Source organism: Manis pentadactyla, chromosome 9 (genome assembly GCF_030020395.1).
Source record: "Manis pentadactyla isolate mManPen7 chromosome 9, mManPen7.hap1, whole genome shotgun sequence".
NCBI lineage: Eukaryota > Metazoa > Chordata > Mammalia > Pholidota > Manidae > Manis > Manis pentadactyla.
Window position 1 is genome coordinate 120335991 of NC_080027.1, and position 17725 is coordinate 120353715.

The 17725-nt window shown below is 52.0% G+C and overlaps 1 protein-coding gene across 1 annotated transcript in view; it reads left to right on the forward strand.

Moving 5' to 3' along the window:
- PLXNA2 (plexin A2) overlaps positions 1–17725 on the forward strand; it is a 207878-nt gene that overhangs the window by 169682 nt on the left and 20471 nt on the right. Inside the window, exons 13-19 of the mRNA XM_036912405.2 lie at positions 2790–2941; positions 9021–9138; positions 11096–11232; positions 12088–12255; positions 12391–12484; positions 16569–16808; positions 17429–17572. Coding sequence (XP_036768300.2) covers positions 2790–2941; positions 9021–9138; positions 11096–11232; positions 12088–12255; positions 12391–12484; positions 16569–16808; positions 17429–17572 — 1053 coding nt within the window. The remainder of the gene's footprint in view (positions 1–2789; positions 2942–9020; positions 9139–11095; positions 11233–12087; positions 12256–12390; positions 12485–16568; positions 16809–17428; positions 17573–17725) is intronic.

Genomic DNA, 17725 nt, shown 5'->3' on the forward strand with positions numbered 1-17725 from the left:
AGGTTGCTGATAGTATAACAAGAGTGTGTGCTTTGTGGCAAGGAGACCCACATGGACCCAGCACTCCTGTGCACTTTCCACGAACCCATGAGAACTCTGATTCTCCAGGTTTGCATTTCAGCAGCTGTTAGCTGGGTTAAAAGGAATCAGGCTGGTGTCTCCACACCCCAAACTACCTCTGTCTTTGGCATGTGTCTTCATGCCAAGATTATAAAACTTGCTAATATTCTTTTTTTTTTCTTCAATCTTCCTTCCCTAAATAGTACAAGCTGGCTTATGCTTCTGAGCAGCTCTGTGCTAACAAATGGATCCTACACCCCCTCACCTCCAGGGCCCACGACCACATCTCTGACCCTAACCCTTGGATGTCAGAAGGGGACACTACAGTGACTTACCAGCAGGAGGCAGCTGCCTGGGGGGACCGGCAGTGCCACTGAATATCCACAATACAGTCCCCCCATGCTACCTGCAAGACAGAAATATTTTTAGGCTTTCCAGAAAGATTTCATTTCACAGATTTGCTGAAAGGCTGTAATTAAGTGCAGCGAGCCAAAGAATGTATTTTTAAAAATAAAAGTGGGGAAAGGATAGCAAACCCATGGCCAGTTCTGTCAGTCCCTTCTGGTAGGTGAGTTCCTGCCATCCAGGTGGCTGGGGGAGGACGGGGTGCCGGCGGGGCCCACTCCAAGCGGATGAAGGGAGAGGTGGCCTTCAGATTTGCGCAAAGCAAATATCCTGGCGACGATGCCTGCCGGGGCCGGGAGCAGCCCTTTCTGTTCCTCATTAGCCAGGGTCCATCTCACAGAGCCCAGGAGGCCGGGATTCCACAGGAGCTGGCGCTCAGGGAGAGGAGCAGCCAAGATCTAGAACTGGGCGTTTATAGAAGCCCCTGGGACAGAGGAGCTTGGGGCTCCGGGCTCCTCGGGTCAGATGGCTTCTCAGCAAAGGGCCCTGCCTTCCCCCTGTGTCACACCAAACACACAGAGATGCCTCCGGGCCCCCTTCACTCTCCCTCCCTTGATTCATTTCATGAATCTTGTTTATTTTTATTCTTAAGGTGGGATATTTTATTCTCAGAAAAGGGAGTCAAAGCCACCAGACAAAGTGACTTGGGTGAAATGAGCCCCTGGCTGAGAACAGTTCATGGCCCCAGCTGGTGAGGAAAGGAGGCCGCACCATGTCAGACACGGTGAAGAGGCCGAGAGGTCGGGAGGTCCCAGCTCGAGTCCTCACCATGTAGCGAAGCTACCAAGAGCCTAGGAATCAGCTGGGCAGTGGGAGAGGAAGCCTGTCCCCAGTCCCCACCCCTTCTCCACCCACCGCCACTGGGAACTCATGGCCACGCTGGTGGTGGAACTCACGGTGCCCACATCAGAGGAGGGGAGCCGTGCCTCTCTCAGGGGGGCACGTCTCCAGAGCCTTTGACAGCCTTGTCAGCTGTACTCAACTATCATCTCTGCCCTGGGGCACAGTGACCCTGCTGGCCATCCCACCAGCATGGACAGAGCTAAAGGGAGGCTCCCCAGAAGGACAACAAGACAGAAGGGGCCAGGGCTGCAGGGCTGCCCAAATACCCCACTGGGGGCTGATGGATTCGGCCTTGACCGACCCACCTTTCCCTCTCTCCTTCCCTCCCCATCTTACTGCCTCTTTCATGGTGTAGTGAAAAGGGCCTTTGACTTTTTTACACCTGTGTGTATAGGCTGGACGAGAATCACAGAATAAGATACTCTGAGCCCCCTTCCAGTTCTGAAATTCTGTGTTCCTCTACTGCTTAGCATTGAGTTCACTTCTAATTTCATCCTCCTTTGGATAACTACAGACCACAAAGTATGATTAGATTCACTGGAATCTGTTAGATGCCAAAGAGCTGCACTTCTCCGAAAGCCTGATCTGTTCCAGATCAACATTCACCCCTTGGGAGAGCCTGATTCTGCAGCTCCATTTCCTGTTGGGTCCAAGCAAAATGAGACAGTCAGCCTTTGGTGGCCGAATCAAGAAATGAATAAATTAATGAACCTTGCTAACGAGAAGCCAGCAAAATTTGGAAAATCCTAGTTATTTCTTCTTGGTCCTGGCATGCATCCCAAGATTTTTTTCAGAAGCGCCGACCACATTTTTGTCATGCCTCACCACCCCCTTTGCAGCCACCATCCAGTCCTGGACTCCTGTGGCTGCCCACAGCCTTCCCTCCGAGTCCACCTGATCACTGGGTACCCTGCATCAGCGTGATTTGTGGCCTGGTCTGTCTCCTCCTCCTTGACCATAAGTTCCTTGACGGTAGATTTCCTGTGTATTCATCATCGTGACCCTACACATTCTAGCGCGCAGGAGTGGCATTAATAGCACATCACAATTATAAAGAACTTTCTGGTATGCTAAATACTCCCAAACACGCTCTGTTTGCTGCTCTGGAGAAAGGCTGATAGAGATTATCTCCTGCTTCAATTAAGAAGAAATGAGGTTCAGGGAGATTTTGTGACTTGATTACAGTCAGACAGCTAGTGAACCAGAGACATGTCTCAAACAATGGTTTTCTGCCTGAGTCCAGTACTTCCCAATAATTTTTTAAATAAATGGATGAGTGAATGAATGAGTGAACCACATAACGGACTGAGGAAGTAGTGTAAAACGAGATGATGCCAGGATCCTAGATAAGCTATTAAGTGGAGAAACACACTCTATTCACAGATTCCAGGTGTCCTTCAATCCCTAAGCCTCCCAGCGGCAGGGCGCTGCTACCTGTCCTGTAGCCCGCCAGGTGTGCTGATCCCGTTTCCCTCCTGCAGATTTTGACTGTGTCCGGACCACCTGAAGGAGGGACTCGAGTGACCATCCATGGCGTGAACCTGGGTCTGGACTTCTCCGAGATCGCCCACCATGTGCAGGTGGCTGGGGTGCCCTGCACACCTCTGCCAGGGGATTACATCATCGCCGAGCAGTGAGTCCAGTCCGCTCCGGCCCTCCCTTTCCCAGAGCCTTAGGGTGGGGACTCGCCCCTCTCCCTTCTCTGGAACTTCAGGCTCCGTCTCCCATCTCTCATCCCATGGCCCTGCCCCCAGAAGCTCCCAGGGCCTCTCCTATCCACCTCCACACCCACAGGCTCCCATTCTGTCCCATACCTGGTTCCCTGGCACTTCCAACGTCAGAGCTTCCAGGGTAACACTGCCCCTCATTCGGTCTTCACCTGCCCACTGGGGTAACGGAGCCGCTTTGCCAGCCGCCCGGCTGCTCCTCGGTCTCTCCCGACCCCTCCCCGCCAGTCCCCATTGGAATGCATCCCGCGCGGTGGGCTGTGGGCAACAATTTGTTTGGCTCATGGGGCTATGACAGCAGCTTAATCCGAGCAGGGCCTCCGCCGGAGCAAATTCATTTATTTCACTAAGGGAAATGTCAGCTGGAAATTAGAAAATAGGCATGTAGCAGCGGACAGGCGAACGAGGCTCCAGGAGTGACATATGTTCCAATTTGGGGTGTTCGTTTGGCAGTGGTGGCTGCTGAGGAGTTGGTGGGCAGGAGGTGGGCACGAAGCTGGGAGCAGGAGGGTGATGGAGGGAGGCTTCCCCTCCGAAGGAGAAAGGGAGGGGAGCGGCCAGATCATTCTGCATGATTTGTCGCCTTAAGTCCAATCAAACTGGGTGCACTGAGATCACAGCTCTGCAAGGGGTACCAGGAGCAGATAGAGAGCATGGCTGGTGGGAGGGGCTTCTCTCCCTTAGCTCCACCCCTCCTGCAGCCTCGGGTCCTCCCCCAGAGCTCCCAGAGCCAGGCTTTAGCAATCACCTGAAAAATAGCATTAGCAACCGTAAAAGTGACATCACTTCATCAGCACTTGCACTTTCTCATCCATTACCTTATTTTTTCACTAGGACTGTCACCTAATGAGAGGGGTAGATATTGTTATCACCATTTTACAAAGCAGGGGAGCAGAAAAGCCTTAGAGAAGCGAGATGACTTCCTCAGTTTGTTCAGTGCATTAAGGGACCAAGGCAGAACAGAAACTCGAGTCTCCTGACTTCTACTCCAGCTCTTTCCGTCCCGTAAGAGCAATGGGACGAGACCCCTATGTAAGAGTGGCTTGAAAATTCCGTGATTCGTCAATGTGTGGCTTCCAGGACCAGGGACCATGATTCCATGACCCAGAGCAAGGTCAGAGTCAGAGGGATGAATTCCCAGATGTTGAGGATTGGCGTCACTTCCTTGCCCCAGCAGGGGACAGGAGGGGCCTGACCTGACCCTTCAGACCTTCAGATCCTTCAGACCCAACCCTTCCCTGGCAGCCTTCTCCCTGCAAGAAGTGAATCTTGGAGGAAAGACTGCCTGGGTCTACAGGGAAGACATGAGGTAGGGAAAAAGGAAGAGGACATAGTGGAACTTCCAAGCAGGAAGAAGAGGGGGAAATGTTGAGCAGAAGCCAGTGCAGCCTGCAGGGGTCCTCCTGTCAGACAACCTTTACAATAGACACACTCAGTCCCACTGACCCCAAGCCACATTGGCCTCAAGAACCTGCCTTAAGCCTCTAGACACAGGCCATCTCCAACTCAGTGAGATGCCATAGGAACCCAAAGGAAAGGGTTTGGGGATACCATGGGGTAAGGACTTTGAGCTAAAAAGTACAAATTCTTGAGTGGCTGGACGTGGACATCTCATGAGATCTGACGTTCAAAGCCATGGCTCCTCTACTGACCAGTCCTGAGACCTTCACAGACTGTTCAGTCTCCCTGACCTTCATTAGCCTGAGGGAAATCATGATTCCTGCTGTACCAGTTTTGGGGAGAATTCAGTGAGATGAGGAAATGGAGACCTAGCATGCTCCATGTGCATAAGAAATGTTCTGTCTTTGAAATCAGATGCACCAGACTCACCCAGGGACCCAGGGCCGAAAGTGCCCAGAGAAACTGGAAGTGAGGATATGAAAGGATCCTGGGGAAATGAATCGTCACCAGGGGTCCCTGCCAAGGCTGGTGGTCACCCTAAAAAGTTGCCACCATCACGCCACACCTCGGTTGGATACAGCCCTGGTTTCCAGCCGGGCCAGGCTCATTACCACTGGCGAGGTTTCTGAGTTTGTTGACATCATTAAAGCCTGCATCCCAGGCAGTGAGCAGCAGGCACTATCGTTACAGATGTCTACAAGAGATGAATTTGGCTAATCGGGCCGGGTGCAGAGTCCCAGGCACAGGCAGGATTAGCAGGCACAGTAATGACTCACCATATGCTTGTGCCATGCCATCGATCACTCAGCAATTAGGTTAATGTTGATTAAAGTCCTGCAATCAGCACCCCACAGGTCTGTGGAGGGCTGGATGATTCTGCCACAGGACAATGGGACTCAGGGCAGTGGGGTGCAGGTTAAGGCTGAAGCTCAGCCCCTTCCAGAACAGGGGCTCTGCGTGAGGTGGACTCCGACCTGCTCCTCTCAATTGCTGCAACTGTGAAGTCAGCCACGGCTGGCTGGACGTTAAGTGTCGGGCACATGTGGTGCTCACTCATGGGGAGAAAAGCATCATGTATGCCAGTATGGGGGCGGAGACCCCGGGCTGGGTGCCAGGAGCTCAGCCATTGAGGAGCTGGGTGACTCCGGGCAAGTAACTTGACTCCCAGATCCTCAAATACCTCATCTGGAAAGTGGGTAGGTAGAAATAAGTGATCTCTGCAATAGCTCCTGTAGTCCTTGGGATGTCAGAAGCACTAAACTATATGCCCGTGGATTCTGCAACTCCCATCAGTAGAAAGCTTATCAGTGGCACTAATATGTCTCCAGAAGCCCCCCATCAACCAGGAGAGTCAAGCCTTCAAACATTTGAAGCTGGACAGTTATTTAGTCCAGCTCCCCATTTTATAAGAAAATTTAGGCGTTCCCCAACTAGTGTCTCCTAATAATACAAAGGGACCCTAGAGCCATCAGAGACACTGGGAGCAGGCAGGGAAGGCAGGTGGTCCCCAGAAATTAGACCATTTGCCTATATAAGGCTCAAAGGAGGACGTGATACACACACACCCATGCCTGGAGTCACCTAGAACTAGGAAGGTGGGGAGCGCAAGTGGTTAGCTCTTAGAGCTGTAGGTGTCCAGCAGGGTGCCCCCCGCCTCCATCTCCTCCTTCACCCCCAACAATCTAAGCTCCACCCCAGCATTGCTGCCATGGCCACGCTGTCCCTCCCCCAAAACACATCTACAGCATTGCATTATATCTAGAGAAAGTAGGTAAGGTGGTCAAAGGCGTGTGCTTAGGACTCAGGTGGGGGCCCTGAATCAGGACCTTTGGAGCTTTGGACAAGAACCGGGGCCACAGATGGAGTCGCTTATCATTGCTGAGCCTTAGTTTCATTGTCTGTAAACTGGAAGCAATAAGGCCCACCCTGTAGGGTGCCGGGGGGTGACACCAGCTCCCGTGTCGCACAGTGCCTGCCGTGACCACAGCTCAGGAAACCATAGCTCTTACCGTTACTAAGGTACAGATTCTGCTCGGAACCCCATTCCTCAGTATAACCCTTCCCACTCCCTGCAGCTGCCTCTGTTTCTTCCTTTAACTCCACATCCCTGAACTCAGAGAATGAATACCTGCAACAGATACACTCAGGGAGGCCTCTCCATCCTTCCCTGTGAGCACTGAGTCCCAGGAATTTAAAGGGAGGAAGTTAGAGGTCAAAGTTCTTCCTCACTGCTGCCTGGTTCCTGAGAACTCTCAACCAGTTCTGAGACCTACCACCCCGGGCCCTTCTCCACAGCCCAGTGCTGGCCACTGCCCCCGTTCCCCACCCTCTCGATGAAGTGGAACCTCATTCCACGGGTGGGGAGGAGTCCGTTGCAGTGCTGAGGGGAGCGCGTGGTCCAGCTCTGGGCCCCCCACTGCGGCCCAGCCCCTTCCTCCACACCACACCCGCCAGGTGGAGTGTTCAGAGCCAACTGCAGGCGGTGAGCCTCGGACGCTGGGGCAGTGCCCATCTCCCACCGATCCCTCTTCTCCCAGGAGCTTGACACGTAAAGCTTATCTTTTACGATGTGAACCTAGAACAGGAAAATGTTCTAGAAAAGACAGTATGGCTAAAGGCCCCAGCCCATTGCTAACTCCCCCTAGGGACAGCCAAGCAGGCCATTCCGGGCCTTCTCCTCTCCTTGTCAGGCCCCAGGGCCCAAGGAGGACCAAATAGGCCCATGGCCACCATCACGTGTTCTCCTGTCTCTTCTTCCCGTGACTTCAAGCCTGCCATGATTTCCTCCTTTCTTCTCCTGGATCCTTTCAGCACAGACGTCCAAGGGGAGGAGTGACAGACAAGGAAGCCCTCATTAGGAGAGAGGGAGGCTCATCTGCTCCCTCCTTTCTTTGCCCTCCTGGTCCCCACAACCTCAACAGGTAGCTGATTCTCTCTGAAGCCCCTGAGAGCCCAGGGTGTGGTTTGTAGGATGGCAGGGACCCCAAGCAGGCAGGCGCTAAGGCCCAGGAAACGGAGGAACCGAGATGAGATGTTGCTAATCCAAGCAGGTAGCAGCAGGGACTTAACCACACACAGTACCTTAAGTTAAGCTTCTCAAATGCTCTGCTAATGAGGCTTAAGGAGACAGTTACGTGTAAAATACTAATTGATCGTTGCTATCGTCTTTGGGTTCATAATTAATTAATTTATTCATAGAAAAGGAAAAGGAGGCCATCCTTCCATGTGCATTCAGTACTTCCTCGTGGAATCTAATATGCTAAACGTAGTTAGACAGTTATTGCATGTTAAGTAAATATTCACCGGGAGTTAAAGTACTTATTTGGGATTAACTGTTATGAAGGGATGGAGATCAGCGGCATGTCGTGCGTGAGCATGCGGTGTATTTGTTTAACGCAAGTTTTATTACAACAAAATGAAATCTCTGTTTAGTTACCTTCCTTCCTGGAGAAGCTGTTGAGAGAAGCATGGCTCCGTTTAACATGGATCTCACCCACCGTGCCAGGATAATGCTGGAGATTAGTGTGGGGGGAGAGGGGGTTTGGTTTTCTGAGCCCCCACTAAGCAAACCTGCCAGGGTTTGCTCTGAACTCTTACATGGAGTGGGGAGCAAAAGAAAATCCTTCCTTCTGTCCCTGGGTTCCTTTTTGCTGAGCCTGGTGGGGCCCTTTCCCACCCACCTCGTACCTTGTAATTCCAGGTAAGAGGCACCCCCCCAAGATGCCTCCGCTATCCTCCAGCCGCCCACCCTCTGTGGATGGCTCCTCTGGCGAAGGCTTGCTGTACCTCATCTCAGGCACAGGAAGTCATCACAGGGGTATTGATTTGCACTGCAGGAAAAAGAATGCTGCCCCCCCTTCCCTCCAGCTCTCCTGTTAATGTGAGACATGACTTCCAACCCCAGGGCTGGACCCCTGCCTGGCCCACCAGCTTAGTGCGCTCAGCCCTCTGTGAAGTGGGAATCCAGTGTCAGCTGCTGTCCTCATGAACTCATCCAGCCCCCACCCCTTTGCCTAAAGCCGCAGGACTCCGCCCCTCCCATTTTGCTGGGAGCTCCTGTCTTGGGTGCTCACTATCTCGCCAGATTATCTATTCCCTTTTTTAAACACACTGTAGGAAAGAAACCACAATTGAATCAGCTTAGAAAATAGGCCCTCAGCTCCCTCTTTTAGGGAGAGTTGCAATGTTGGCTTGTCACACAGAAAAAAAACATCAGCTAAAGGGCTGCCTCTACACCTCTTTTAGACAAGTATTGGGCTGCTACTCAGTACTGGGCACCAAACCAGGCCCTGGGGACTAGAGGCTCATTCAAGGAATTAAGTGACTTAGTGTTTTGGAGGTCCACAGAGCCTTAAAGATGGTCTCATCCAACTTCTCACCATACAGATGAGAGACAGAAGCCCAGAGAGGGAAAGCACTATACCCAAGGCCACACAGCTGGATGGGCCAGCAAGCTGAGTCTTGGTCCAGCGGCATTGCAAGACTGTGATGAGTCCTTCACTGTGACTGTGACGGGGTCAGCACCCAGGGTCAGGAATGCCAGCTCTCGCCAGCCCCTCACAGGAAGGTTTGCTGTCTCCGCAGGATAGTCTGTGAGATGGGCCACGCCCTCGTGGGAACCGCCTCTGGGCCCGTGCGCCTGTGCATCGGCGAGTGTAAGCCGGAGTTCATGACCAAGTCCCATCAGCAGTACACCTTTGTGGTGAGTACTGGGTCTAGCACTGGGCTACAGGCTCCCGGCAAGGGCACACTGTTGTCCAGCTTCTCCCGGGAGGCCCTGCACTCTGCCTGCCATGCCAGGGGCCTTCAGGCTTCTCACGGACAGAGCAGGGGGCCAGGAAAAGGAGGTCCTGGCCTCGCTTCTTTGAGAGCTTCTTTCCAGGGTGGGCTGTGTGTGTGACTAGCAATGCTGTGGAGACTCCGGAGTCCCAGTGAGCCACAGGTCAGAGTTTGAAATAAGGCAACACTAGGCTTTCTTAGAAAGTGGGTCCCAGATGCAAGGTGGGGGTGGGGGGCCTGCCCTTTGTCCTGCCAACACCAGCGTGATGTCCTGGTCTAAATCCGGCCTATGAGACACTTTGCCTGAGGGACCTAATTAAAAAGGGGTGTATTCACCCAGGTGCATTGTTTCCTGCTAAGGATATTGTGAGTAGGGGGTTAGAGCAGTCCCGTGAAAACTACAGGGACCTGCATTAGCGTGCAGGACCACGGGCAGGGATGCACAACTGAGTTGCTCCATGTGTTGGTGTGATTACTCTCACATATGCACACTTCACACTGAAAATATCTCTTCACACTCAGGCAGCAGGTGGTAGCATCATAAAGCCTTTCTCTGAGGCTGGCACTGTGTCTGTCCTACTGAATCGAAACTTGCTTCTGGGGCCCTGGAGTCCACTGGAGCCATATTCCTACTGAGTCAATAACTTGCTTCTGGAGCCCTGAAGTCCCTTTTCTGATACTTAGCTACATTGCTACATCGAATTCTTCATTAAAAAGTGTTAACACCAGCAGATGGGGTCAAACCAGCCTTGCTAAGAGTTTTGAAAAGTCATTAGACTACAAAATTCTATTCTTTTGAAAGCATTTTACTGCTTGTTTCAGGTTTTCCAGTTTCTGCCTCCTTATCTCGGCTTCCTGACTTTTTACTGCACTAGTCTTCTTTCTAGGATTGGGGAATACCATGGCCTACCCTGCAGCCAGTCTGTCCTCCTCCTCCACAGGACACACACGGTCTTGTGTGAGAAGCAAACACAGAAAGACTGAATAGAGAAGTATATAATGTCAGAGCTGGGAAAGCCTTTTGAGATCATTTAGCCCACCCTCCTCCCTTGGCAAAGGAGCAAATAAAAGCTCCGGAAACTTGTCTCAGGGACCACTGCTAGTGAGTGGCTAATGCAAACTAGAATTCATGCCTGTGTAGTTGCTCAGTTAAATGCACTTTCCACTCCACTCCACTGCCCTCTAGCCAGAAGCAATTCATTTCTGATTTGGGTCAGCCACCTGATGCATTTTATGCCCGATGACATTTCTTTTAAGCTTCCTGCTTAATCTTACAATTTAACAAGTTTACTAGCAAGTCCTGGCCACTAATGGGCCATCCTCTTGATATAGGTTGGGGAAGCCGTATCTAACATTTGCTGAAAGCTCTGTGCCCCAGGCACCCTGCCATGACCTTCCCAAGCTTTGGGGGGTTGGGAGGGAGCAGCAGGACATTCACATCGGCCATTAATGGGACCTTTAGCCTCTTGGTGATCCAATCCAGACAGGGATGCTTTATCTAGTCCTATTGATTTTATGCCCAAAAAAATCAGTATACTCTTTAGATAGAGAAGCATCTTCAAATTGTTCTCAATTTGTAAACTAACTGATAGTTAGTGTTACCTCTGCCTTCCCATCAGGGTCATAACATGAGGCTCCCTAGGGAGTTAATTAATTCCAAAACGTGGCCCTTCTGCCTTCCCCGGACATGCCCGGAGCCTCTGCTGAGGAAGGTTCTCCGTTCCAGGCTAGGCCGAGAGAGCATTTGGGACTAGAAACGGCAGAAAAGGCATCTCCACTCTGAGCAGGGACACCACCCCTGCTCCTGCCCTCATGTGTATCTGGGTTTGTCACTTTGGGTAAAACCTGAGTGGTGATCCTCTCTCTTCTTCCCCCCAAAGAACCCTTCTGTGCTGTCACTCAGCCCCATCCGAGGGCCCGAGTCTGGAGGCACCATGGTGACCGTCACGGGCCACTACCTCGGGGCTGGCAGCAGTGTGGCCGTGCTTCTGGGCAACCAGACCTGCGAGTTCTATGGGTGAGACGGGCTCGAAGGGGCGCGAGGAAACTCTACCTGGAGGTGTGTGCACACATGTACTATTCGTGTCCACACGTGGTACGTGTGAACATCCTGAGCCCAGGCGCCATTCCCGTCCCTGGGAGAAATATGTACCACTCATCAATCTATATCCCATGTATCATAGGAGCTAGATACTTCTAAAAATAATTAGAAGTAAGGGCCATGAGAGCCGCTGATGAGGAAGGCTCCCAGGGGCTCCCACACACGAACAGGGCAAGCATTCATTAGGTCCCCACCACGGTGAGTCGAGAAACATGGAGACGCATGGCCTCAGTCCTCAGCAAGCACATAGACTCATCCTCAGAGCATCTCTTGTGCATTGAACACCTACCATTCATCAGAGACTCTAATGAAGCCTTGGGGATGTAGAGAATCCATGGATGAGGAACCAATTCTCCTGGTATTATCTGATAATCTCCTCCATGGACCGTAAACTCCCTAAAGGCAAAGGACTATGTCTAATTCTCTGCATAGTAGATGTTCAATGAATATGTTAATTTATGAATGACGGACCAGACTCTAGCACTGGCTAAAAGGTCATGTTCTAGAAAAATCCAGAAAAGAGGAGTTCCCCTACAGCTGGTGGAGCCTGCCCCCATTGTCTAATCCCCACCTTCTCCACTGCAAAGTCCAACCGGAGCCGAGTCTAGGTAAAAAGAGGCGCTGATGGTCACTGATAAGGGATATGTCCCAGAGCAGAGAGTACAAAAGGGCCATGCCCCAGGCCACACCGAGGAGAACCCCTTTCCAAGGCAGAGGTCACCCCGGTGGCCCATGCCTTTCCTCACATCTCTCCTGCTGTCTCCCTGTCAGGCGGTCAATGAATGAGATCGTCTGTGTGTCACCGCCATCTTCCAATGGACTGGGTCCAGTGCCCGTTTCTGTGAGTGTCGACCGAGCCCGAGTGGATAACAACCTAGAGTTCGAGTACATAGATGACCCCCGGGTGCAGCGCGTTGAGCCTGAATGGAGCATTGCCAGGTGACGCAGAGGTGGTAGGAATGTCCCCAGATGCCACCTGGCATAATCCCTGCAGCCCAAGGGAGAGGATCCCAGGGGATGAGGCGGTAGGAGTTTGAGAGGGTTTTACCTAACCCAGCCTCTACTTATTCCCAGTGGCCACACACCCCTCACCATCACAGGCTTCAACCTGGATGTCATTCAGGAACCAAGGATCCGAGTCAAGTTCAATGGCAAAGAGTCTGTCAATGTGAGTAACCGCTGGTCCACCTGGCCCTCCGTAAACACAGCCAGGTTTGTGTGTTTTGCGATGTGATGAGGCCTGTCTTAGGCACCGGAGCATTCGGCTACCAGAAAGGAAATATGGCTCCAGACTCTGCGCCTGGAATCATAGCCCCAAACACCTGAGCTTTACAGTGACTTTTACAATTAAGTATAATCATTTCTTATCAGAAAGTGATATAATGAATATATAAATGTATTGGCTTCTGAGCCTAAGGTACAGCACAAAAGGTCTCCTGTTTTATGCCATGTTCACCTGAAGGTCGGATAAAAAGCAGTGTGAAGGAGGGGAAAAAAATTATGGCTCTATCTTCAGACATTTCTGCACTGGAAGCAGGACACTGCCATCTATTAGCTACACCATCATGATCAAGTCATTAACCTCTCTGATCCTCTATTGTCCAGCTATAAATGGTAATGAGAAGACTCGACTCATAGATTTGTAACATGCCATTGACTGGCACTAGGTTGGCACTTGGTAAATTTAGTCACTGCATGTGGCTAATTCCATCCTGGATGCTAAGCTGATCAGGCCAAACATGTTACTTTACTCCTCTGTGAAGAGCCATGTGATTTAATTTTTTTCACTATGGCTTTCTGTAATTTTTAAAGAAGTTCTTTGTATAAGAGCAGAATGTCTGATTCATCGTTCGAAATTTTTTAGTTTATTCTAGTGGCTCCATCTCATTCTTTTTAGCCAATATTTTCTGAAACATTATTGTATTCGTAATAATGGACCAGGAGATGCTATTATGGTCATTATTGTTCATATGATTACTGCTATGACCGCTCTGACCTTCAGGGGACTGACTAGGCTGAGATGTAGATGGGGAAGATGATGTTGAGTCTATCCTCTTATTCCTGGCACATTCCCAGCAGGCTTGAGGCTTCCTTAGAAAACAGAAATACACAAATGACAAGGTGCTAGAAGGTGAGATCTGGAAAGGTCTCAGGGAATCATCTGGCCCAAACCCTCACTGTATAGCTAAGGAATCTAAGGCCACAGAGGAGCAATGGTTGCCCCCAGTCAGGAAGGCTGCTGGTGGCAGGGCCAAGCTAGATCCCAAACATCTGGATGCCTCCCAATTAGACCATGTGAGATGCTGGTGGGCCTGCCATTCCATCATGCCAGCAGTGTGGGGACTCCTGTATCACACCCTCAGTACCCACCATGCTCATAGCTCTTCAGGCTAGGAGAACACAGGCCTCTCCAAATCCCAAATGCAGAGTTTGATCTGTGGGTCCGAGGGCCTAGTCCCCCACTCCACCTCCAGGCTGAGGCTAAGTGTTCCCAGCAGCTCACAGACCACTCCCGTCTGTCAAACGCCAGGGCCTAAGTGGAAGGGAAGAGGTTGAAGGATGGGAATGGGAAGGGTGAGCTCAGCCTCAGGAAGGATAAACCCCCCCAAACGAATTAGGTACCTGTTTTAAAATTTAGGTTTTATTATTATTCAGGTATGGGAAGGTCAACAGACCAGGAGACAATTGCCATTGGGAAGACAGTTTGTTATATTCACAGATCCAAAGAGAAGGGTCATGCCATGCCACAGGGGGCCACGTGGGAAACACCAGCATGGGTTAGAAAGCAGGGGGAGAAAAGGGAAGCCAGCAAGAGCCTTCATTACAGCTCCTGCAGGAAGGAATAAGCAAGGCAAGGTAAGGAGTTTAGGACTGGCCAGTGTGAACCATTGTACCAGGCCCTGGGGCATAGGGGCTGTCCTTAGTTGTCCGGTCCCTGGCCCTGGGATGATTAGGAAAGGTGGATAGGTGCCCAGAGTATGAAAGGAGGTGGTCGGGGGTTTGGCTCTGGATTGGTCCGTCTGCATTGGAAAAGCAGGCTCTAGCGGGCTGGAGACACGTTTGCTACCTCTAGGCATCACCAGCCCTGGGAGGGCAGTTCCTCTGGGTCCAAAAGGCCCCAGACATCAAAGCATCAGAAATACAGAAAGCAAAAGACACAGTTCGTATAGTGCAGAGGGAATGCTGGGGGGGAGTAGGTGACTGACAAAGGTAACCTCCAAAGGCCCCAGCTTTCATCTCCAGGGAGGTATTCAAACAGAATGGGTCTGGGGAGGCCCTCCCCTCACCTGACATCCCTGGGAGAAGGCTCGGGCCCTGAGTGCCTGCTCCCTCCCCAGGACACACTGGCAGCCCTGGAGGGAAGGCCTGGGTGTGCAGTTTTCGTCAAGCCTGGCTCCCCTTGGGAGGCTGGTGAACGGTGCCCTCTCTCCCACTTTGCCTCTGCAGCCCGGCTTGGGCCCCACATCCTCCGCAGCCCCCTGGGGCTACCCCTTGCTCTGGGGTTTTGAGGCAGGCCCAGTGAGAAGTGAGAAGGGCCACAGCAAGGGATATGAAACCCACAGGAATGTTTGGCAAATAAAGTGCCGATGCAGCACAGGGCGGGAGGCAAACAGAGGCCGCTTGTTTGGGGTGATTTGCTTATTCATAGAGGAGTCTAGTCCCAGGAACTGGAATGAGCAGGGAAGGGGGTGGGAGGAGGGGGGCACAGGCGCGCTCTGCCAGTGTCTGCCCTGCAGAACCCAGACTTTAACCCCGTGGCTCGGCTCTGCCTGTCTGACTGCACCCCTCAGGTTCCTCATGCCAGCGCATTCCCTGCTGGAACATGAAAGGGGCAGGTTCATAAGGCGTGGCTGACGCGGGAGCTGCAAAGGGCAGGAGCAGGTACTGACCTCCAGGGCGGCCTGCAGCCCCCCGTGGGCTGTTCTGTTTCAACTCAGAAACTCCCTCTGGAAAGAGGAGAGTTGGACTTGGAGTTCTGACTGATCTCTGTGCAAGTGTCAGCCTTTTTTGCAATTTCACACATGGTCTTGTTTTCTGAACATGAGGCCTGTGTATGTGTACGTTGGCCAGACACACAGCATGCAGTTCAGAGCCAAGACGGCCACACTTGAGGCCGAGTTCTCACAAATGCCTGGCTGTTTCTGGGACACCAGGGCCCCCAAAGCCAAAACCAAGCCATGCTGAGTACAGGCCAAGAGCAGAGGAGGTCGGAGTCCAGGTTCTCTCCCCAGACCATTCACGGCTCCGGTGACGCTCTCTTTCACCTGCCTGCTGCCTTGGGCAGCCCCAGAGGTAAAGCACCAGAGAAGAAAGTGGTGCAACTCATGCTCAGCTGGGATTTTAGTTGGGAGACCTGGGTCCACAAAAAAAGAGAGGGCGTTATGAGCTTGTCAATACCAAGATTACCCCCCATGCCCCCAGTGCATGGCTAGGGGCCTCTTGTCTATGGGAAGAAAAGACCCTGAACACAACATTTCAGGGGTGAAAGGACTCTTTTTATCCATCAGTGTATTCAGTAAACATTAACTGAACACCTACTGTGTCCTGGCAAAGTGCTCACCTAGCACTACTTCCTGCTCCCCAAAACACACACACACCCCCTACACTGCCTGCGTCCTGCTGTTTCCTCCCACATTCCATGCTCCCTCAATCCCCCAGCCTTGGCTGCAGGTCCCTCTGCTTGGAACTTGTTCCCCTACCCCTCCCTCTTCTTAATCTAGGTAAACCCTACTTTCCTCAGATCAAGTGTCATTCACTGTTTCCAAGGGGAAGCTCCCTGGGCCTCCCTCACCTGCTTCAAGCCATGCATGCCCACCCCATGCTCCTGCCCACATGCAGACACCCGGGTAGTAGGTGGTGCGTCCCCGCCTGGGCGTTTCTCACATTGTCCACACACATAGACGGTGCAGTGGCCCTCCTGTGCCCCAGGTCCTCTGCCAGGACCGCACTGTAATGCCCGCTCAGTTACGTGCCCCTCCTGCAGACCATGCCCACTCCACTAGACAGCCCCAAGTCCTAGCACAGGCCGGGCACACAATAGGTGCTCAAGCTTGTTGGTGAATGAATGAGGTTGAAATGCACCTCTCCACCCCCAAGCCTCCTCAGGCCTTTTCCCCAAGGGGCTCACCATCTAATGAAAACAAGCAAGTGACCTAACGGTGACAGGCCAAAGCGGGCCTGGGGTGGAGGCGGTAGTGTGAGCCCCAGCCTCGCCCGCTCAGCGTTTGAAGTCTGCGCCCCGGGCCTTCCAGGTGTGTAAAGTCGTGAACACCACCACCCTGACCTGCCTGGCACCCTCTCTGACCACGGACTACCGGCCCGGCCTGGACACTGTGGAACGGCCAGACGAGTTTGGATTTGTCTTTAACAACGTCCAGTCCTTGCTCATTTACAATGACACCAAGTTCATCTACTACCCCAACCCAACCTTTGAACTTCTCAGCCCTACTGGAGTCTTGGATCAGAAACCGGGATCCCCCATCATTCTGAAGGTAGGCATGCCTGCCCCGTGCAGTGACGGGGGGGCCCCATCTCCTGGCCTTCCTTGTTCTTTCTACACTTACGGACTTGCAAAGCTGTCATCTCCCTGGAAAGGGAGCTTATTTATACCTATTGACCCATTGAGCGATAGATCTTGCCCTTGGGATTCTCAAGAAACATTTCAGAGTATTTGTGGTGTTCTTCTGAGCCTGGGGACCCAAAAGTTCTTCAGTGCACTGGAAGTAAACATTTCCTTTAATTGGCCGCTCCCATGGCCAGTGTAACCATGCATATTTCAGAAGGTCATGGTTTCCTGGGGCTATCAGTCCAAGTGCTGTTTTCCTCCTCCACTTTAATTTTATCCCATGTGTCTGCCTCCAAATTTTCATTTGCCAAGTGTCTTGTCTCCCCTTTCTCTTGCCCAACCACTTCCTCCCTTTCTCTCCTCTCTTCATTTTTCCTTTCTCTCTAAATTGTGGCTGTTTGAAGTCCTCTCTGGACACTTACCATGGAGTCATCTATTGGTTTTTGCCTGGCTGACTTCCCCCGTCTCCTTAACCTCTTTCGAAACAGGCAATTAACGTCTTTGTGCACATGTCAGTTATTCCTATTAAGATTCTGTTATCTGCAGGGCAAAAACCTCTGCCCTCCTGCCTCTGGTGGTGCCAAACTCAACTACACAGTGCTGATCGGAGACACACCATGTGCTGTCACCGTGTCCGAGACCCAGCTCCTCTGCGAGCCTCCCAACCTCACCGGGCAGCACAAGGTCATGGTGAGTGCACCTTCTTTTTGCCACTTCCTCCAGTCTTCTTCACCAGGCATGCAGGATCCATCACGAAGAAAGGCTCTTTCTCGCCCGTCCTCCATGTCTCCACACCTCCACGTCCTGTATCAAAATGGGTGGAAGTTGAGAACACAAGAAATG